The sequence below is a fragment of the Falco naumanni genome, chromosome 12 (assembly GCF_017639655.2).
Source record: "Falco naumanni isolate bFalNau1 chromosome 12, bFalNau1.pat, whole genome shotgun sequence".
Lineage (NCBI taxonomy): Eukaryota > Metazoa > Chordata > Aves > Falconiformes > Falconidae > Falco > Falco naumanni.
The window spans coordinates 1,043,624-1,066,801 of NC_054065.1; the positions used below are offsets into that span (position 1 = coordinate 1,043,624).

The following is a 23,178-nucleotide window of genomic DNA, read 5'->3' on the forward strand; positions in this document are numbered from 1 at the left end:
TGAAGTAACAATGTTTGTAAATGTACTAACACCTTATTTTGAGATTACGATAATGTAATGGTAAGAGCTGCTTTAATTTTGGGGAGGGGAGTGTTGGTTTTTTTAAAACAAACTAATTTTCAGTAAGTGTTCGTTATTATCAGGGGAGCCATCTGGGTTTTTATTATGCAAAAGTGTTTTTAATGTTCCATATTGATTTACTTCTGTTAAATGTTTTTATTGCTGTAGGTGGCATTCTTCCTCCAGAAGAAGTGAAAGAGAGATTTGACAGCAACTGTATTACACCGGTAAGTAGCCTTGCACTTTAACCAGCAATTGCCAGTGTCTGAATGAAGGTTTAATATATTTTCTTCCGTCACTTTTTAGGGAACTGAGTTTATGGACAATCTTGCTAAATGTCTCCGCTATTACATTGCTGACCGTTTGAACAGTGACCCAGGGTGGAAAAATTTGACAGTAAGTTTCACAGTTTCGTACTTCAGGAAAATTAAGGTGATCTATTAGGCTGGGTTGAGATACGATTGAAAAGTATAAATTTAAACAGATTTGTCTCCTCTTCTGGCACTGTGCTGTTGTTAATCATGGACCAACTTGCACATTCTGCTGGGACTTCAGTGATAAATTTCATCCTAATAACACAATTTAACAGCACCATTTGTTTTGATTTCATTTAAGAGCAATAAAAAGATTTGATAATAGAAGCCACAGTCTGATATAATGGGAGACAGGGTTTCAGGAATACTTTTTCTTCTTTTGGGGAAAAGTGTCTTAAGTATATACTATATGTATTATTTTCACTATTTCTTGTTTTAACTTGCTTGCTACCTCAGGTAGGCTGTGTTGTCTCCATTATTCTAATGATGGATGACAGTGGATGACAGTAGATGACAGGCAATGAAAATAACACATATTAGTTTTGTTGTATTTTTGGACTAGTCTCCTGTTCCTCGACCACTCTGTATCTGCTGAGTTTTGTTTCTGACAGCCCTGTGTTTGCTCTGTACGAGAGGGCAGAATAGTCAATCTTCTCAGATGCAGCTGTCTGGTTTATTTTCCAGAAGCTGACTGTTAAAGTGGTCTAATTAGAGGGCAGTTGACTCTGCTTAATTCCCCTCCATCAGACATGAGTTTTACAAACGCTAATGTGCATCTGGACATAAGTGTAAGGAGGTGTATAATGTTGTAATGTATCCAGGTATGTGCAAGTTTAGAAGATCTAAAGGGAAGTGGGTGTGTGTGCTTTATCTGTTAGTTCTCTGGAGCATATTTTGATTGCCCTGACAATTTATCAGGAAACTTCAGATATGTTAGTTACCACTGAAATTACCAGGTCATTATTTGAAACAATATGTCAGCTTCATCCTTGAATTAGTAGAGAAAAATGAAGGTCTATTCATTGATTCCAGACTCTTAAATAATTTCATTTTGAGTCAAAATATTTTAGTTAAAACTACAAGGTAGAATTTCAGATGTTCATGTTAGATTCGGTATTCTATATAACTACCTAAGTTGTTTAGTTTCGGGTTTTTTACTATGGCAGCATAAATTGTTTACATAATTTAAATGTTTTGCAGGTTATTTTGTCTGATGCTAGTGCTCCTGGTGAAGGTGAACATAAAATCATGGATTACATTAGAAGACAAAGAGGTAAAATTCAAATAAATGCAAATACTTTGTTTTAAATTAAGATATGGTCAGTAACGATTTATTTTACTTGACTTTGCTTGACTAAATGTAACTTTCTTTTGTATAGCTCAACCAAACCATGACCCAAACACTCATCATTGTCTGTGTGGAGCTGACGGTGAGTTCTCTTTTGCTAACAATATGTCATATTAAGCTTTCTTGTGCTGTTTTCTGATTGAGTTGGGCTTCACTTGTATTTGTGTAAATAATCCAGTGTACTTCTTTGGTTTTGGAAGTTCTGTGTAATGTATGGGGAAGGACCTAGCACTGTCCATAGCTGAAGGACTAATTTTCACTTCGTTGTACTATCTGGGTGGTTTGTGGGTAAGCACATCTGTCTGTTCGCACTTGCTTAGGGTAGAATGTACTTTGCTTTTAAAGCTGGGTGTTGGGGTTTTTTTGTTAAAAAAAAAAAGCAAGCTTGATTTTTATTCTTCATTATATTTTATTCTTCTCTTTTGATCGGTAGCTGATCTGATTATGCTTGGGTTAGCTACACATGAACCAAACTTCACTATAATTAGGGAAGAATTTAAACCAAATAAACCCAAGCCATGTAGTCTTTGTAACCAGATGGGTCATGAAGTTAAGGATTGCCAAGGTTTGCCCAGAGAAAAACAAGGCAAGGTAAGAATTTGCTGATTTCTAGAAATTCTTTTTGTCTATAAGCTCATTTATGCTTTAATGAGATCTTCAAACTGTTCTTGCTGTTCGTTTTGATTGAAACATAATGCAAATTATATTATTGAAATTACCCAGTGAAAATTACGCTTCTGTAGCACAAAAATCTTGTACCAAACCTAATGTCCTCACTTGTGGTGTTCTGTTGTTGGGCTGGGTTTTTTCCCACTGGTGTGAGAAAACTATCACTAAAGACATGCAAAGTAGCAAAATGCATGCTTGGCACAAGAATTTGAGAAACTACTTGTATACCTCTTAACTCCTTTCAAAGCAAGCCTGTAAAACTGAGCTGGAGAACTTTAAGGTGAGCTTGGATATAATGCAACTCTTTCCTTTTATTTTAGCATGATCAATTTGCAGACAGTCTTCCTATGGCTGAACAAGAATTTATCTTCATCCGATTATGTGTTTTGCGAGAGGTATGTTGAAGCAGTTACTGTATCTGCTTTATACAAATGGGACTTTTAAACTCCGTACAGAGCGTTTTCTAATGTCCTTTTGTGTGTGTGTGTTGCAGTATTTGGAAAGAGAACTCACTATGGCCAGTTTGCCTTTCACCTTTGATTTCGAAAGAAGTGTTGATGACTGGGTCTTTATGTGCTTCTTTGTGGGAAATGACTTTCTTCCTCATCTGCCTTCTTTGGAGATCAGGTACATGAGAATATATGTTTTCTTATCCTGCAAGTATACATACTGTGCTTTTAAATTAAAAAAAAATCTCCTGGGTTTTTTTTGTTCTTAGGGAGGGAGCAATCGATCGTTTGGTTAACATATATAAAAATGTGGTGCATAAAACTGGGGTAAGTCTTTTTACTTTTTCTTTAAAAACATCTGTGTGTTTGCTGCAAAAAAAGGCTTGTTTTTCAACTATATTACTTTCTAACTTGCAGGGGTACCTCACAGAAAGCGGTTTTGTCAACCTGCAGCGAGTCCAGATGATCATGTTAGCTGTTGGAGAAGTTGAAGATAGTATTTTCAAAAAGAGGAAAGATGATGATGTAAATTTTTTTTCCTACATTCTTTGTTACATTTTGGTTTTAATCAGATGTGTTACTGTTAAACTGTTACGGCCCTTTAACAGGATAAGAAAAAACCCAAACTTTGTATTTTTTTCTTATAATCTATAGTGACTTCCTCCATACACAAAAAAGAATTGCACGCTTCCAGTTGATTTTCTGATTGTTACCCCAAGTAACAGCAGAATGAAAACTGTGTGAGAGTTCTGTTACTGCCTGCAGCTTTTTGAATAGCAGCTATGAAAACTGGAGAAGGAATGTTTTTTTAATTTGCTGCAGCATGTGGAAGTGCAAGCCAGGAGCAGGGGTGAAATACTGAATTGGAGTTCTAAGTGCATTCTTGTCTTGCTGTACCTCCTGTCATTTGAAATGTGTTTATAAATTGTTATTTTGGTGTGTCTCTGTAGTTTATGCAGCTTTTTGCAGACATCTTCCAGTTCATTAATAAAGTTCAGGGGATAAAACACCTTGTGAATTAAAGGGCAGGGTTGTGTTTACTTTCCAGTCAAAAAATGCTGTGCCAGTGCTGGCAAAATGTTTTGTTTATAGTTGCCCCAGCCTGCACCTCTTGAATATCAAATTGGCATTTCCACTTCAAGTTTTCAGTTTGCGTGGCCTAAGAATAAGAAATATCTTCCTTGAGCCTCTTCTTTTCCTGTTTTGAGGACTTTAGGAAAGTAGAAGAGACATTACTTTTTTTCTTGGTGGCTGTTCCAGTGCAGGCAAGGAGCTTGTGCCCTTTGACACTGCCGTCACATTGAAGTAAGGCTATAGCTAAACATAGCAGATGATACAAGCCATTACTGAAATTGTGGGGCTTTGAATGCACAGCTACATTTTTCCCCCGTAGGTTTTCAGGGTAGGTTAGAAAATCTCACGTCTGCAAATCCAACGGAAAATTGACCTATGTCTTGTTCAGAACATTATGTAAAAACCCTATGGCCTTCCGGTCAGTAGAGGATTATAATGAAATATTTTTCCAGGAAATCTGTATGTTTTACTGATTTTATTTCTCTTTATTCTTTGTTTAGGATAACTTTAAAAGGCGGCAAAAGGAAAAAAGAAAAAGAATGAAGGTAAGTTATTTCCTTTCACAATGCAAAAGCTAGCAAGAATTAAAATGTATACTATAGCTTTCAGCACACGGGTTGGTTGAAGCTGCAGTTGTAATCATGGTATTTTCTGGCCTTTATGTAAACTGTGTTGCAGTAGAATAAAAAGTAGAGTGTTTTTTCATGGCTGTTTGTAGACTGGGGCTTCAAAAGAAGGAATTGCATATTAAAGACTTCTTAAGAGGGAAAGGAGGGACAGTGTTGCATACACTGGATGATAGCTGTACGTTGTTTCCCTCAAATTTGCACTTTCAAATGTGCAAAATGACATGCTTCAGCATGGTCACTGTACAGGAATTCCTTTTCCATGCATTGACACAAGTCGTCTCAGCAGTTGTTTTGCCAAGGGCAAATAGAGTTTAGTCTGAGTTTCAAGTTAAAATATGTGTACCGGTTTGCATTAAATGGATTTGCTCACTTAGAGGCATGTTTCTAAAAAAGCAAGGAAGGCTTTCCACAAACTATAGTTACCTTGCGTTCTGCCTGTAAACAAGTCGATGTTGTCAAAAATCTCTCCCTTTCTGACCCATGTAAGTCATATTCTTTAAAACTGTGTTATTGAAATGATGTTGAATTTTCTTCTATTAAGAAAATAATTCTGATATTTTAAGTGGGCTCTTGTGTGTTCGTTTCAACATAGCTCTTTGTTGTTGGTTAGGGCATACAGGTAAGCGTAGCTTCCAGAACTTTCAGGGCATATGATACCTCCCTCTGAGTACTATCGAGATCTTGTGTTTATTTTTTAAATTACGTATTTTCTGACTATTCCTATGAGAGTGGAAGAGGTTGTTCACTTTGCTTACAAAGAATACATTCTGACCAGTAAGTTAGACGAAGTCTCGCTTCCTCCCCCCACCCCAAGAAGAAACCTGCCTTTCAGCCCTTGTAGAAAGAACATGGGCACAAAATGTAGGGGTGGGTTGTTGGTTGGTTTGGTTTTTTTAAAGAGCGTAATAAATTATAGGAATATAAGGATCTCACTTGAAAGTGTCATCTTATATCTGGTTGTGGTAGTTAAACACAACTAATTTAAGCTGAACTAAGTAAATTATGCTTGTTTCATATAACATGTTAATCCCAAAATTGCAGGAGAGCGTTATCATGCTGCTGTGGAGATTACACAGCTTTTTCAGTATACTTGTATATATTTATCTTTTAGAGGGATCAGCCTTCTTTTATTCCCGGTGGACAGTTTTCCCCTCAAGCTCTGGGAAATCGATCTAGCCCTCAGGCAATCAGTAACCCTAGACAAGCCGCCTTTGAGATGAGAATGCATGACAGGCAGAATTCTGTAAGTAGATGTTCAAAGGTATTTCCGCGTAGAAGGGGAAATAATCATCCTGTGTTGCTCTGAACACCCTTTTCTCCACCCCACCAAGCTTTCTTGAAAAGCAGACACCAAAACATTTCTGTTTTCAAGGAAGTGGCTTTTAATAGCCAATCTTTATTTATTTTGTGAATAAAATTGTGTTTTTAATGTTTGGTATGATACTGCTTGTTAAATAGCTCTGGGAGGGCAAGTGTGAGGTGAATGCATCCAAGTCAGATACAGGGGCTCTTCTCCCTGAACTTGTTTGCCACTTGCAGAGTCAGGTTTAGGAACTTCCTCAGTAGCCTTGTGAGAGACACAAACTGAATACCTGAGCTGGGGGTCTTTGCAGTTACCAAAAAGAATATTAAAACGCACAGACACATAGATATTTTGTATTTTGGAAATCTGTGATTTGCATGGGTACATGTTTGTCAGCTGATTTTACTTTCCAAAGCATTGCTTCTCACTGAGAAGAGGAGAAACTTAAATGAAGCTTTTGGAAAGGTATTAGGAAGTGAGAGGAAACTGGAAATAAGTTGAGTTCTGTGTTAGAAGTCTTGATGGTTAATTTTAAATAACAATTATAACAAAAGTTTTATTTCTGAGCACAAATCTTTATCCAGTGAACAAATTAAAGGTCCTTTTCATCATAAAGATGTGTATTCTGTCTCCTAAGTATAAATAAATACAATATGCTTTTTCCAAGTATAATTTCTGCTATTCTTCCCTTTTAGTCTTGAAACTTTTGCACATGGGTTAAGCAAATCAGTTCCTTTATGGAATGGGAAAAGTTTCTTTTAGACTCTGTAGTAATAGAATAGATAAATTTGAAAGGCGTTTAAAAGATCAGTCATGAAGAAACTTAAGAGTATTTCTGCCAGTTCTGAATTACAAGCAGCGGGTTTTTTTACAATAATCTGCACGTGCTTTTTTCACCATTGCTGTGAAATAAAGTTCTAACATAAGCTGTTAGGACTACAGAAAACAGTTGTATTCCAAAACGGGAATATATCAGAAATGGCATGTTTTATCAATTTATGCTATCTTGTTCATGCATTTTTTTTCTTTCTCAAATATAATGAACTTTTTGCCTGTTTGTATTAATGCCTGTCTTTATACAAAGATGTGTTTTTCTTCTCTCTTGCTCCTTGGCTTAGTAGTTTAAGGATTCTGTAGCTTTTGCCTTGAGTTTTGGGGGAACTAAAAAAAATGCATGTGATTATCACGAAGCTGTTAATTTTAACTTGAATTGGAAATGCCTAATAAATCCTTCCCCACCACCACCTCCCCCCCCCCGCATTTATCTGTAATAATTCTGACCCTAGACAACTTCATCATCTCCAAATACCAGCCTCGCTTCTGATGGCAGCCCATCCCTGACAGGAGGAATTAAGCGGAAAGCTGAAGATAGTGACAGTGAACCTGAGCCAGAGGATAATATCAGGTGAAGCCATTTTTTGTAGCACTTTGTTAGCGAATTGCTGAAATAGATGCAGTCTAATTAATGCCATTTAGCTTAGAGCAGCAGTGCCTTCAGATGCTTTTCTATGATCTTTTTATCCACCAGTAATTAATGTGGAGGGTTAGAATATTCACTAAATTCCAGTGAGATGTGTAAGCTATAGCTGTTAAATCTAAGTATCTAGATTAGTATGCGTGCAGGTTTTCATCCTCCAAGCCACTACTCCCTTTGAGACCAAGCACTAGATTGGCTAGACATTCACTGTTCAGCTTTGATTATGTGAGCTGAATGCCGCTGTTTTGCAGTTGAATTTTTGAGCTGTTTAACCCATAACATTCAGTTACATTCACATGTGCAGTGTTATTTATCCTGACTATCACAATATGCTTTCCTCCATCTTTGATTTGTAGCAAACCCTGCTCTGTCTATGACGAGTTCTTTAAATGCCTTAGGATGGCTGATCCCTAGATGATTAAGGGATAGGAATTTTATGAGAATTAACTGACAGCGAATTACCAGTGAGTCTGCATTTGTCAAAGGTTTAAATCAAGCTATCGCCTTTTAAGTTGAGGATGAAGACCCTTACAGTTTTTTGTTAAAGGTTCTGCGCTAATAAATGCAACCAGTAGGTTTTTGTTTCCTCTAGCGTCAGGGAACGTAAGTGGACATGGGAAAACAGTAAGGGTTACTTCATTGTGAAGTACTGATGACTAGTGTCCAACAGTTACTGTGACGTTTGTGACGTGCAGCCTGTCAGATCTTCCAATATAATGTGTTCTAGCTCTTACCCTTACTTTCTTTCCTATAGGTGCAGATCTGAATGGATCGATAGGGTTTTTTTAATCAATCAAGCAGAATTTTTGTCTGAGTCTGGGTTTTAAAGTGTACATTTAAAAGTTACTTCCCATTTGAATTTTAGAAGAGGTTCTATAAAAAACTTTAATAGTCTTATAACAACCGGTGTGAATGAACCGCTGTGATTTATGAGTAGCAATAGTTCTGACAGGGTTGGTATTGTCAAGCAAAACCAAATGCTACATTCATCTGCAGTTAAGCTCTTTTGTAGCTCAGAATACTTATTCAGATCCTTTTCTGAGTGGAAACTAATTTTATACTTCTCATTGTAGGTAAAATCAACTGCATAAAGGTATTAGATGCAACAAAGTTGTTTGCAAAGATACATTTTATATTTAAGATGACTTTGAAACTAGAACAAATAGTTCTAGTCAACTAGCAGATTGGTTTTTGTTACCTCACAGAAAAGGTTTTTCAAATTTATGCAAGTGTCTAGCTGCCATGGAGCTCCTAGGGTCAGATGCTCGTAGGCTGCAGACATTCTTGACTCTGTCCTTCAAGACTTAATGCAAGTAGCTCTGTCCTTGCTCACCTTCCTTTCTTAGTCCTGAAAATATGTCTTGGTTTCTCTACCTCCTCATCAGTTTGAAACTTTGAACTAGCTCAGGTCAGATATTTTAAAAGCATCCCTGTACTGGGCAACTAATTTGAAACAGAAGCAAGGGATGATCTTTTTTCCAAAACCAGAAGGACATGTGTCATGTAAAAAAGCGTTGATTGATCTTTGCTCTCTTAAAGGCTTCACACGATATATTTATTGCTCTGCGAGATTCTGACAAGTGAGGTTGGAGTTGGCCTCGCAGGTTACTTGTGTGCTTTAAGTTCTGTATGTAATTTAAAGTGGTGACAGCCTTTGTGGAAAGAGATCTTGCACCATTGTTTTTGGCTGTGATAATGCCAAGTTTTGAATTGTTGGGAATTAAATTCTTATTTCAAAGCCCCACCATTATTAAGGGATTATCTGATTTAACTAGTTTCTAAATCAGATTTGTAATTTGCTTTACTCTAGTTCACTTGAATGCCAAAAGTCACATGAACTTTGAGAGATGTGTAGAGAATGCATGAACTATGGTGATTAATAGGTTTAAATGTAAAAAACAAAACAAACAAAAAAAACCAAACGAACCATAAACAAACAAAAAACCCCAAACCAAATAGTTCTATGAGGGAGGTCAGTTCTGAAGCATGATATCATGATTGAACCAAATGTTAAGTCGAGCTTAATCTTTCCATTACTTAAACTGCCTTTGTAGATGGCAGTCTGATTTGAACTGTGATTTCGCCCAAGATTGTCGTGTCACTTCAAGTTGTTAGTCCTAAGAGTTTTGTGCATATTAATGGCTTCTTGCTTGTGGCACAACTGTTCTCTCAGAATTTATGTGTCACCTATTGAATGACAGGGAACACAGCAGATGCAGCTAGCGGATAAAATGGCCAAGGATGAAAAGGTCAGGAGTCTGTAGGCAGCAATTCCTGTTGCTGCCCATGCCCCCCACAGCTCTATTCCTGCTGCCTTGTCAGGTTTTTGAGGAGCCTGTGGTCTGGGTTTACTGTTAGTCTTCATGGAATGATCTTGCTTGAAATGTGGCACAATATAGAGCATTATTCACTTTTTTCCTAAATTAGACAGTAGAGCTGAGAGATTCAGATGCTTGTATGTCACATGAGCAAATGGCTCTTTTCCCCTGCCCCATCTGTAGACAGACGTAATGGGGAGCTGCATGAAGTAAGGATAAATGGTGCCTGAGATTGGTGCTCTTTTGGCTCCAATATCCATTTCTGGCATGAAAGGTTGAAAATCCTTGTGTAGAAGGGAGCTAGACTGATGTGAGTCAGCAAGCACGGGATCCCTGAGTTGCAGTAATTCTGCTGGTAATCGTAGCTTGTCTGAACAGCAATGGAATATGGAAATCAAGCTTCTGTTGTTTATTATTTATTTTCTTACTTTTTCATTTTGATTAACTGGGAAACTATCTTTTCTGCTTGAGAGGGGTATTGAGAATAGAGGAATGAACTTGATGTGAAAATATATTCCAATAAGATTAAGATTTTGGCCTAGGGTAGATTAAATAAGGAAGGGAAAGAGTTTGTTCTCTTTCTAGTGGTTGGAAGAGTTAAAGAATAGAGTTCATACAGCAGTTTTGGTAATAGATTCCTGATAAGAGAGGTAAAATTGCCAACCAGGAGCGATACTGTTCTGGAAAATCCTAACAGCAGCAGGCAGAGGTTTGAAAATCTACCCTGTTCCTAACAAGTACTTTGAAGACCTATTTATCAGGGTGGTAGCTTCAGAATTTCATCTGGATTTTGTGTGATGCCAACCGTCAAATTTTATTCTCTTGCTGTTGAGTATTAGTTTTTATGCTTTCACTTCAGTTGTATAAAAATGGGAGTTGAAGTAGCAAGCGACTTTAGCTTGTATTTTAATTCAGATATGTAAATGTGCATATATTGACATCTGTTTGTGTTTGTTATGCAGGTTATGGGAAACTGGTTGGAAACAGCGCTACTATAAAAACAAATTTGATGTTGATGCTTCTGATGAGAAATTCCGTCGTAAAGTTGTACAGTCCTATGTAGAAGGGCTTTGCTGGGTTCTCAGATATTATTATCAGGTACTTAAAAATTTCTTCTTGAAACTTCCGTTTTCTTTTGCATCTGTACCCTATTTCTTTTCAGGAAATAATTATTATCCATTGCTCATTTTTGGAAAGCAGTGCTTTTTTTTATGATATAAATAAGTGGGTGCTCATTCTACGTGGCACTCAATATTTGAATGCATTTTTTGTTTCTCGCATACAGTAACAGCGCTTGTTAGTTTATTAAGGGCTGATGCGTATTTTTCCTTTGCAATACATAACCATGCATAGTGAAATTGCAGATGACTAAATGAGTGAACAAGGGACAAAGCCTGTGAAATGCTAGTAAGAATTTGAACGGAACAGAGTTGTCAGTCTCCTCCATAGATTGTAGTGGTCTACATGAAGTGTATACTGATTGAAGTAATCTGTATCTGATTTAAATCTTTTGATAATTGAGATTTCAGATTGCAAGAGATTGGTTAGACATATTGGGGCTTGTTGCACCGATCATTAATAACTAGCTTCATGCCCTGAAGACAAAGTAAGTTGTATTTTGTGTGTGACCTGGGAACAGAACGTGCTTGAGCCGGTCAAGTTTTATCTGTCTCAGCAGAGCTTTGTATCTTGAACACAGTGCCACACTGATAACACTGCACACTTTTCATAGGTAGCTCACATCTGTCCAAATTGGAGCACAGGCAGGGCAAATACCTCGCATGCCTGCAAGAAAACTATGCAGTCTTAAAGTTAGTTTATTTTAATGTGTACTCCTTTCCCCACTCTTCCCCTTAGAACAAAAAGGAAGAGTCTTCCCTTCCACTGTATCAGTTGGGTTTGCAAGTCTGTTGCAGTTGATGTGCAGGGGAGCTGAGCTCTCCTCACCTTTGAGTAGCTCCTTTCGCCGAGGTCGAATGTCACCTGGACACCTTTATAGGTGGAAATTCCCGTGACCCTGTGCACAGTCAAGGTCTGCTGAAAGCAAACTGTTTTCCCGCTAACCATGGTAAAATACGTTCTTAGAACTCTATATGTGCCCATATGTCTCCAAAGTGTGTAAATGAATATTCAGATGAGCGGTAGGTGTCTGCTGGCTGGAAAACTGTCAGTGTGACCTTCAGTGGTGCAGTAGTACAAAACCACTGCAAAAGGCAGCCTGAATTTTAAGAGCAACTGAAGGGCTTATAGGAAGGGAGTATTATGCCAAAACTGAGATATTTGTGAGGTGGCCAAAATATTTATACTCATTTGAAGATTGTAAAGTTAACTTTGTTTTATGCTAAGAAGCATGCGTGGGGTGTGCATTTATTCCTTTGCAGTCAGTGGCCATGGCCTTGTGCAGATATCGTGTGCTTTTACAACTGTTCAAACCGGGGTTGTGTTTGCATGTGCACTGCTGAGAGATTTGTGGCTTTGAATGTGTAGGAGCTCGAAGACAGGCACCTACCAAACTTAAAACAATATGGGCAAGCCCCTAGGCAACACTCTGCAGTCCAGGTGGTAAAACCAGTTTAGTTACTGAGATGTACGTAGGTGACTCCTTGTCCTTCTGAGTTTGTGGACGTTCTGGCTGAAGGGACCAGTGCGTATAGAAGTGATAAGTGATCACAGTTGCAAAGAAAGTGAATCTGTGAGGTTGACAGCTTCAGACTTCAGGCAGGACCATGCTGCTCTCAAGAAAATTGAGGACTGCCAATAAGATTTCAAGGAAAAGTGACTGTACAGAAAATATTTTCTGATTTAGAAACGTTCCAAAGGGAAACTTTAATGAAGTACCTAAATGTTTAGACCTTCGTTTTTGCCATTTTGCTTCGTATTCAGATTACTCAAAAAGAAGGCAAGTCTCTCTCTAGACCTCTTAAAAATTACATTGCAGACTTAAAATAGTGCAGCAGTGAAGTACTTGCATGTGCTGCTGTTTGTACTTGCATTAACAGGACTATGTGTAGGCAAGATACTGTAACCTGCTGTACATGGGCAGTCTGTTGTACTGGTATGGAGCAGCAGTCAAATCACTTTCTTCCCATATCGAAGTTAGATTAGGAAGCTGTTTGGACTGGGGGAATTTCAAAATAGGCTTGCTTGAGGGTTTTTTGGTTTTTCTTTTTACCATAATAACAATTGCTTCCAATAATCATTGCTTATTGTCCATAAAACTTCTGACAGAATATGGTATGTGCTTTTCTATTCTTATAAAAAGGTAATAATGCAGAGCGCGCGTTCCACTAGTGGAAACATCTGTTTGGAGAGGGGGGGAAAAAAACAGGAAAGAAAAAAATAAAGAAACCAATCCACCTGGCTTTTGAAACATACCGAAACCATCTGAAGAATTACATCTAATAATTACAGTCTCAATAATTTTATACCAAAAATATCGCTGGAGGAGCCTCATTGACATTTGCTAATTCAGAATTGGAAGTCAAAATAGTAGGCTTTTGTTTCAAGTGGTACTGCTAAGAAAAATAGCTGAGGAGGTGAAAACTTGACTTAGACCTTCTAGAGCTGCGTTTCTTTTACAAAATGCATTGTTCTGATGTGTTTTGAGTTTACTTTATTTTCTCCTTTTTGAGGATTATTTTCTGTCTTTCAAGTGAATGCGTTTTATATTTCCCAATATTCAGGATGAAGAGGGGAAAAGCAAAATGTTACTCAAAGTGTGTATTAGTGCTGGTACTGAACAGAAAAGTAACAGTTAAAACCGGAATACTTTTCTAACCTGCAACAAATAGTGTTCACGTTTTCACACCTTGTGGCGTGAAACCCTTGTCAGGGTTCTCTGGTCTCCCATATTCCCAAGTTAGCAGTGGGATTTTGCATTGAAAAACAGTAGTAGAAACTGTTTACACAAGTTGAAAATGTGTCCGTTACACGTTCCTCAGCTTAGCCCCAGGGACTGGTTACCTGTGTGGATAGACTGTGATTTCCTACTCTTTGCAAGAAAACTTGTGCTTGGTTTTATTGGACTTTGTGCACATGCGTGTATGCTTTTTCTCGGGGGGAGGAAAAAGGCATGAGATAAGTTTAAGATTCTGCTTTAAGGTCTCTTGTGTCGTTCTGGTGCTAGGTCCTGTCTCTTTGACTGTCTCCCTTACTGACTCAAACCTAGCAGACAGCAAGAGTACTTTGCCATAGAAGTCTATCCACTGTTCTGTGCTGCTGAGGAAATGCCCGAGGTCTCCATTCACTACTGTCCAGTGAATTCACTCGCTCTAGTCTGGCTATGAAAAGTTAAGTCCCAGCCTGAAGTCCAGAGTACCTTTAGAGGCCAGAGCTCTTTCTTTTCTAATCATTGGGACTCCTCTTTCTCCTGGTTGTTGTTGGGCTAAATTTTGTCACCTTTTGTGACTGGGCTATGTGATTATTTTTTTTCTTTTACTTTTTTGATTTGTTGATTTTTGTTTCTCTATCCTAGGGCTGTGCATCCTGGAACTGGTATTACCCTTTTCACTATGCTCCATTTGCTTCTGATTTTGAGGGTATTGCAGACATGCCTTCAGATTTTGAGAAAGGCTCCAAACCGGTAGGGCATCTTTATTTATGTATTTATTTAGTTATGATTTAACAGCTCATTAGAAATGTCCTACAGCTGCTTGTTTAATTTCAACAGTTTAAGCCTCTTGAACAACTCATGGGAGTATTTCCAGCTGCAAGTGGGAATTTTCTGCCACCAACATGGAGGAAACTCATGACAGATCCGGTAGGAGTCCTTGTTGTATTCCCCCCTGGAAGGTTATGTCATCTTGCAGTTGCGTGGGCGTGACTCACTGCTTCTTACTTCAGGCAGAAAAATAAGAGACCAGGAAGGAACATTTTTGGTAGATTGCAGAGATTCTTCAAAGATCCTTAAAAGTGGCTCTTTGAATTCAGACGTTTCAGTGAGAAAAGTTATTTCCTGACTGTTGTACTCTTCTTTTTAGTAAGATTGTTTACTTTCTTATAGAAACCTTGCAAAACGTAATTGGGGAGCAAACACATTAATCCACTTATCTGGAATCATTCTGTCCTGCTTAATTTCTCATTCTGATGGAAGTGCCTTACCACACTTTATACGTGTTTAAAGACATTTAGTAAAAGATATTTTTATTAGTCAAAGTCCTTTGTATCCTCCTTAGCTTTGTTTGCTCGCCCTCTGTGAAGTATGGTACTACATGGCATTCTGAGTCAAATTCATAATTGGCTTTAATGATTATTTTTTTATTTTCTCACATACAGGAATCAAGCATAATTGACTTCTACCCTGAAGATTTTGCTATTGATTTAAATGGGAAGAAATACGCTTGGCAAGGTGACATTTCAGCTTTCTTTTTTGAGCTATAATATACTGACCTTAGTTGTAATAATCTGTGTAAAACTAGGAAGAAAATGGAAAATTGGTGAGATAATGATGCGCCAAGTCACACAAGTAACTTGTGTTGCTTGGTGTGTGGGAGAAGTATTTTGCAGCAGGTATATTTTTGAAAAGAAATCAGTATGGAGAACAACTTATGGTTCAGTAACTGATTTAGGATTGGCAAGGATTATTGGTAATTTCAGCAGTCATTCTAGATTTTTTTAATTTGTCCTGAACTAGATTAATCATTTTTCTGTTTTGATCAGACTTACTGTGTAATTGTCTTTTGTCTTCTTTGCATTTAATTAATGGATCTTGTTCTGTTCAATCAGTGGCTCATTAGTACCTGGCGAAAAATGCTTTGGGGAATATAGAAATACTTGGATGCATACAGAGAATGAAAAAGCAGCTATAGTATTTAATGCAGCTTCTTTCTTTAGAGAATATTAATTTTAAAGGTCTGCCAAATTTTGTGGCTGGTTATGCTGCTCAGGCAATAGTGTAACATCTCAGTTACAGGTATAAATAATTATTTGGGCACAAAATTAAACACTTGAAATTCCATCTGAGTGTAAGAAAGCACATTTTTACTGTGAGGGTGGTCAGACACTGGAGCATGTTGACTGGCGAGGCTGTGGAGTCTCCATCCTTGGAGATATTCCAAAGCCAGCTGGATGTGGTCCTGGGCAATCTGAGCAGCCCATGACCGTGCTGGAGCAGAGGGTGGGGGCTAGGTGATCTCCAGAGGTTCCTGCTGACATCAGCAGTTCTGTGATTTCCCTCCCTGGCCTGCCCCAAGGTAGCTCACCAATGCTTTGAAATAGCCACAGTTAGACACACAAGTGTCTTACTCAGGACAGTGTTCCAAAATCAAAGAGAATATTCCTAGGTATTATGAGCAGTGTTGCATAACAAGTTTTCTCTCTGTAAATTAAAGCTCTTACTTATCCCTGTTGTAATTCTGGCAACTTTCCTTAGTCCTTTTGTCCAGTTTCAAATCCATAGTTTCAAGCAGTAATGTTTTAAGTAGCTCCCACATGCTTTCAGCAGCCTGCAAAGTTATTTTTGATTCATTCAATGCTTAATTGCATTATAAACTCTTTGTTCTGGATTAGCATCTGGAATTCTCATGCTTAAGAGGCGGTTGTGAAACAAATATATTGCAAGCTGGAAGTACAGACTGTCTTGGTTAAAAGCATCTAGTATACCTTGTCCTCTTAATGACATGTTTGAAGGTCTTCCTTTTAGAGATGTGATTATGCTTCTGAAAGCTCAGCATTGATCCTTTTTGCAATCTCCTATGTTATGAACACTTTCCGTTTTGTTGTCATTCTACCAGTGTGTTGTGAAGGTGAAAATAAATTGTTTTCCAGGGTAGGCTTATCGCCGTTTCCGTTCACAGGTAGTTATGTTCCAGCTGAAATTCAAACATGGCTGAGGTCTGGTGCTGTCTTTGATAAAGCAGTAGTCAGGCTGCGTGAAGATTATCCTCATACTTACAAGCAGGGACAGTGCAGATTTCTTGTTTGTGAGGTTGATGACAGCAGGGTGTACAGCTCTGCTCCTTGTTATTTTACAGTAGGCTAAATAAAATTCTGACTCAAACTTCTGACATATTTAACAGTTTACTTATGGTTTGTTCCAAACTGATTTTGTTAGGAGAGCATATGAGCTTCTGGTATAATTACACTTCAGGTAGAGTTTTAGGTTGCCTCCTTTCCTTTAGCCCTAGGACAAGGGTATTTGTTTTAATAAAGCCATGTAATAATCTAACTTATGAAGCAAAAGCGTTTCAGGCAAAGCAACTTTTAGATCAAGAATCTTAAGTCTGTGGAAGTCTCTGTGAATGTTGTACCTTAGTGATAACAAGTGTGTATGAGATCTGCCTGCCTCTAGAACTGGTACAGGCACAAATATGAAACTCTAAATATTGGTTTAGTAGAAATCCTTTGCTGTCCTCTTGGTCAGGAAAAGCTCTAGTGTTTTGTGGTAAGGGAGATAAAAACTAAAATAATTACTTTAGGTTGTGACTGATAATAAGGTTGACGGGAGCAAATCTTTGAAGAATTTTCATATTAAATTTCTTAGTGCCTTTTTTGATTTTATAGTAGAAGAAAACATATCCAGGAGCATACCAGGGAAGGCTGTTTTCGGCTTCGTTCAATGTGATCGAGTAGGCTCTGAGCTGTGCTGCTTAGTGAAGGATTTTGATCCTGAGAAGAGCCTCTGTGTTATCTCAGAGTAAAATTAATAGCTGGTATGAATAGTCCCTAATGGATAGTGTCTCTGTCACCTCATTGCTGAAATTGGAGTGGTTTCTTCCATTGTTGTCTCTTAATAAATTAATTTGAATAAAGTAGTATTGAGTTCTGTCAGGGGAGTAACTGTAGCAAATGAGACAAATAATGACTGTCTTACTGAGCTCATCTTGGTCCTAAACGAGACAGGTGAGGGTAGAGGTTACTGCTTCCCGGTGCCCGGGACTGGGAGAAGGAGGAGGATGGAGTGGTGCTTGGAGAGGAGCTTCCCTTTTCAACTTGCAGTAGCACTGAACTGTTTTTCCCTGAACATGTAGGCTCAGCCTCTGAAAATGTAGGGTTTTCTTTTCTGTGACTGATGCAACAGTTGTTTCTTGGGTCAGAATCTACCGGACCTTTCCATGCTAGTGTCTTTTGGGTGTGTTGGGGGTTTCTTTTGTTTATTTTTAGTGTGGATTTGTTTGGGGGGTTTTTTGTTTGTTTGTTTCAACAAGTGCTGAAAAAAAGTTTTGTTTTGCTAGGTGTTGCATTATTGCCATTCGTTGATGAGCGACGCCTTAGAGCTGCCCTGGAAGAAGTCTACCCTGACCTCACTCCTGAAGAAAGTAAGAATTGTGATATTTTGTAACAACTTGTTACTACCTTTGTTTCACCCTAAATGAGCAAGGTATGATAGACATTTGGATGAATTGAACTATGGCAGTCTGTAGCCTGTTCTTCATGGATGGTACTGGTAATTAGAATGATCCTCCACAGGTTTGTTTTTGTAGCTTCCACTTTTCTTTTACTCAAGTAGATCTTTGTAAGACAACCTGAAAATTAGATGGCAGGTTAATTGTATGTAAAGCTTCTACCAGTATATGCTGCTAAAGTCCTTGTTAGATGAGTATGTGGCAATCAAAAGAATAAACTCTGTTTCCAAGGTTAGAGTTGGTAAAACTTGATAGGTGTATTGGCTGTTCTGACCAGTAGGCTGGCTGTGCCTGGTTATGTGTGAAGCCTCAAGTTCAGTTTATATAGGCAAATATATGTGCTACTTTCTCTGTTGTACAAAAATAATAGATGGTTCTTGCAGGTAAACTGCTTGGGCATGGAGCAGCGCAAGGGGGTGGTTTCATTTTTCTTTTTTGGTTTTTTTTTTCTTTTTTTTTTTTTTTTTCCCCAGCCTGTCTGTATTGTCAACATCACTTTCTAAATTCAGCTTTCCTCCCATTAAAGACAAGACTCCCATTTACTGACTGCCAGCTACCCTTGTGACCAGAGACATCCTGTTCTGAGCAGAGACACTGTCTTTCCAACACTCTGAAGGAGGGTTCAGAGCTTTCTCCTAAATCACAATGAAGCTTTCCTTTTGTGGAGATGTCAACAGGACGGTGTGCTGGTCTTCTGTATTCCTTCCTTCCCTCTTTGCTCTGAACTCTTACCCCATTGTCTTCATCTTTTCTAGGCAGAAGAAATAGCCTTGGTGGTGATGTTCTCTTTGTTGGAAAACACCATCCACTTTGTGACTTTATTGTGGAACAGTACAAGACCAAAAATACAGAGGTAGGTTGTATTTGTTCTTAAGGGATTGCGTAAATGGTGAGGGTGGAGGTCTAATAAAGTGCTTCAGCTTAAACATATTTTTTTTTCCGTAGCCAGTGGATATACCCCCAGAGTTGTGCTATGGAATCCAGGGAAAGCTTACACTGAATGAAAATGCTGTTCTTCCAGATCAGTGAGTATGGTTTCTGGAATGGATTGTTTGATGCTAAAGGACATTTCCTTCAGTTATATCTACATTTAAATAAAAATATCTTTGTGCCCACAATGAGAAACTTCAAATTCTCGACAAGGCAGTGTGTTTAGTTTTGAGGCTAAACATGCTTTCTGCGAAGTTTCATAGTAGGTGGTGTTATCATCAGCATATGTAAAAATCCAAGAAAGTGAAACTTTTTAATTCTGCAATTATTTTTTTTTATTTTATTTCAGATCTAGGCTTTTTTGGCAGCATCAGAAATCTTTAAAGTTCTCTAATGTGTGTGTTTAATTGTTGATGAATTTTTGTCATTTCATCTATGGAAGACTGACTTATGTATTTAGTAGTGTTTGAACTTTACTGATCACTACTACTTTTATTATATAGGTCCTGTTTGCTATTAGTCTTATTCAGTAAGGCCATGTTGTTTTGGCCTCTTTGCTTGTGTTATGAATGTTAATTTAATGCAGTCTGATGTAACTTCCAATAGTGCATGCTGTTAAAAAACAAAAAAAAAAACAAAAAAAAAAAACCCCAAAACTCTGCTTTTTATATGCCAATCTTAATTGCATTAAAGAAAAATCCAGATAGAGATATATTAGTTATATTTTGCTTTTGGTTTCCATTTGGGCTCTAGCACTAAATTTGGGACTGTTACCAGCTACACATACAAAAAATGGTAATATTTTTTGTTTTCTAGATAATGCATTTAGTTTGAGAAATTATCAGTATCATCTTTGCATTGTAGGATATGCATTCATTTATCTAACCTTGCTTAGAGGCATAAGCAGGTGTTCAGTAACTCATTTGCATTAAATGCACAAACACTCTGATTTTGTTGGATAGATAATGTATCCTAGGTCACACTCACTAATATACATTTCTCTATTCTTGTCATGGCTTGTGGAGAATATGAGCAAGTCAGAGCTGTTCTTGGAGGGAATAGCAATACAGGAAAAAGAAAACTCTTCTGGCTTTGCCTTCGCTAGATAGGGTGTAAGAAATGGATGGGGTTTTTTACCTAGGAAAGTAGTTTGCTAGGAATTCTTTGAAGATGAGCAGGCATTTATATTGCCTCTTCAAAATAAGTCTTACTCTGCTAAAAAGGTTTGGATCAAATCCAGCCAACATGTGTACGGTTTGTGACCTCTGTGTGTACCATGAGCCTGTGACAGTTGTGCACAGTAGGGTGAACAAAGAAATCTGGGTTTGGATTGATCAGAATGATTTTCTTAAGCATGTTGTTAGTCTGCTTGAATTGAAGGGGTAAAGTTTTCCGGAGGAAGGAAGGAAAGAGTTGAGATGCAAGTGCGTGTCAGCCTATTAAATTTCAATTAGAAAGGAGACTCTTCAGGTGCTGTGTAAAACAGCTGCTAGAATTGTATTCTATTTTACTTAAAAACCTTTTTCTTCCTAGTGAAGCAGGTTTGCATCTTCATGGTGTCTGCATGTATGTTTGCCTTTCTGGTCTTCTCCTGCCCTCTTAGAACCTGTTGACTTGTTATAATCAACACCTAGCAGTACAGGGAGGTTTCCAAGGTGCAGACTAGTCCTGAGGTTTGTAAATGGGCTGCTGGGCAGTGAGAAGTGTGTGAACCTACTTCTAGACACTAGAGAATCCACACAGATCAGCTGCAAAAGTAATGACATGAAGAAATAAGGATTCAACAATTCCAGTGCTTATAGAAGTATTTGATTTTGGGAAAAGGCAAGTTAATTTTGAAATCCCTTTTACGTGTCGCAGGCTTAGCTGACAGAGAAACAGGAGTGGTAGCAACAGAGAAGGTGGAGCAAATGGTGAGAAATATGTTAAATGACATTTTGACAGGGATTTTTCTCTTTACCAGAACAGTGGAGTCTCCTGTTCCAATGCTGCGTGATCTTGCACAAAATTCTGCAGTCAGGTAAGTAAACTGGGTTTTAATGCAATGGTGTGCAAAATGCAGTTTTTATTCTGGTGCTCTGTGGTGTTGATTTTGCAACAGAATCCATCTCAATAAAATTGAAGCTTTTACTTTAAACATTTCTGGTTTTCTGTGAGAGCTGAATCCAAGCTATTGTGTTGTAACCTGGTGGGCTTAGGTTAGGGTGGTTAGTCAGAGTGTGCATAGTGGCGTGCCCTATGGGGATGTCCGAAATAGTCGCTGCTCAATGCATCAAACCAGGTGTGTTTCATCCCCTCAGAAACACCTGCTGTTGCTTTTCTGCTCACCCTCTGTTGGGGCTTCTGGGTCTTTGGCGAGCAAAGAACACCTACAGAACTTGCAAGCCTTTTAAGTTAAAAAACCCCCAGTGTTAGTGGGCGTGAAACCTCAGAGACAGACTGGCGTATTGAATGACAGCCCTGCAGCTCTTGATTTTTGCCTCTTGGATTATGACCCATTTTTATTCCTAGCAATTCCCATAGGATGCCTGAAAATATAAGCTTTGTGTCTTTAAGAAGTAAAGGAGTAATACTAACTTGCCTGAATGTGATATTTGGGAGAATAATAAGGAACTTCATAATGAATAAAACCAATGCAGAGTTTCCAAGAGTGCATCTTGTGGTCACAGAAGATTTTAATTGCTCTTGCACTTGACAGCAAATTTCTGTAGATCTAGTGTGTTGTATGTTGTTCCCACTTAATTTGGCATGGTATAATAGCTATGTAATGCTTGAGCCTGTAACCTTTCACTTCTTGAGCCACATAAGATACTTGAGACACTGAAAATCACTTGTGATCTGTCTGCATAATTTTTTCCGGCAAGGAGGCATAACTTGCTTCAAGTAGGACAACTATGTACAGGCAGTAAGAAATGCCAAGTTGTGGCTTGTCAGGATACTGTAGAAAGGATGTTCTGAAATGAGGATTTAGTTGCTTTGAGCAATGAGTTAAAGGTAGTTTTTGGCTTTCTGTCTGCCACTGTCAGGAGGTTTGAATTGTTCTACGCTTCTGTCCGTTTCTCTGTTGCAAGGATTTTTCTTCCTGTCTTTTGAGATAGTATGAGCAGTCATGGTTTTGCTCTTCAGTTCTTGTGACTTTGGCTGAATTTTCCAAGGGATCATTATTCTCCTTCTTTTGAGTCTCATTCATTCTCTGCTGAAAAACAGATGTTTTTGAGCTGGAAGAGTGGATTATTTTGCTTAGCTGCTTGTTTTTCTCTTTCTCAGCATCCCAAGCATTTTTCTGTATCATATGGTAGGTAGAGAGAGAACAGGAAGCATTTTGGTGCCATGTACTTCAAACATGTCCCTGGTGGGACCTACCTGAGACCTGGATACTTACAGCAGGGAGTTGGAACTGCTGGGAGTGTGAATTTTTCTAGAGCAAACACAAACTGCTTTGTAATGCGTCATACCAGCAGAAACTAAGCTTTCAGCTGCTTTTTGCTCTATTACTATTTACTATTAGTTTGTCTAATACTAGACAGGTGAAAATGCAAGGTCTGCAAGATGTCACTGAAAATAGGTGTATATCTCTTGTGCTGCATACACACATACAACTGCATACATTGTATGCACACAGCTGCATACAACTGCAAAGCTGCCTTTCAGGATAAAAACTCCCTGGCCCAGGAAATCCCACTTCTAAGTTGTGTACGCTTTTGAGTAGCCTGCATAGCAAGCTGATATCCTGCCTGTCTGTGTCATGGCAGCCTTTGAACTTAATCAAGTACAATCAGTGCTTTGACTAGAGGATTTGTACTCAATCGTCTGCAGAAGATAGTTTCATTACCATACATAGGACTAACTGTTTTCTAGACATTAAACTTTCTTTTGGACTGGCTATTGATACAGGGGAGGAAAAAGGTCACCCTGTGGAAAATAATCAAGCATCCAAGTTCAATATAATCAGTATATCCATATGCAGGGAATACCCATTGCAATTTAAGTCATGGGTTCTTGAATCCTGTCTGCTGTGTACGTCACATTTAATAAAGCAGCAATTACTTTTTCACCTTGTTTGTCTGAGTTATCAAGTAAACCTAATCCTCAAATACTTTCTTCTAGTATCTCTTTCAAAGATCCACAATTTGATGAAGACTTTGTTTTCAAGGCTATAGTGTTACCTGGTGCAAAGTAAGTATCATTTGTCAGTTTTCAAATAATTCCATTTTCATTTATTCATCTGAGTATTTGCTCCGAAAAGTATTTCTGGAACTATCTTA

The 23,178-nt window shown here is 38.2% G+C and overlaps 1 protein-coding gene across 2 annotated transcripts in view; it reads left to right on the forward strand.

The window, feature by feature from the left end:
* XRN2 (5'-3' exoribonuclease 2) overlaps positions 1–23,178 on the forward strand; it is a 52,381-nt gene that overhangs the window by 9,921 nt on the left and 19,282 nt on the right. For both annotated transcript variants that reach the window (XM_040611933.1, XM_040611934.1), the window contains exons 5-25: positions 229–287; positions 367–456; positions 1,575–1,647; positions 1,754–1,804; positions 2,156–2,313; positions 2,712–2,786; positions 2,885–3,018; positions 3,110–3,167; positions 3,258–3,365; positions 4,415–4,459; positions 5,655–5,786; positions 7,133–7,251; positions 10,604–10,739; positions 14,116–14,223; positions 14,311–14,400; positions 14,916–14,988; positions 17,813–17,896; positions 18,739–18,836; positions 18,929–19,008; positions 20,877–20,933; positions 23,021–23,089. In XM_040611933.1, the coding sequence (XP_040467867.1) occupies positions 229–287; positions 367–456; positions 1,575–1,647; positions 1,754–1,804; positions 2,156–2,313; positions 2,712–2,786; positions 2,885–3,018; positions 3,110–3,167; positions 3,258–3,365; positions 4,415–4,459; positions 5,655–5,786; positions 7,133–7,251; positions 10,604–10,739; positions 14,116–14,223; positions 14,311–14,400; positions 14,916–14,988; positions 17,813–17,896; positions 18,739–18,836; positions 18,929–19,008; positions 20,877–20,933; positions 23,021–23,089 (1,897 nt within the window). The remainder of the gene's footprint in view (positions 1–228; positions 288–366; positions 457–1,574; positions 1,648–1,753; positions 1,805–2,155; positions 2,314–2,711; positions 2,787–2,884; positions 3,019–3,109; positions 3,168–3,257; positions 3,366–4,414; positions 4,460–5,654; positions 5,787–7,132; positions 7,252–10,603; positions 10,740–14,115; positions 14,224–14,310; positions 14,401–14,915; positions 14,989–17,812; positions 17,897–18,738; positions 18,837–18,928; positions 19,009–20,876; positions 20,934–23,020; positions 23,090–23,178) is intronic.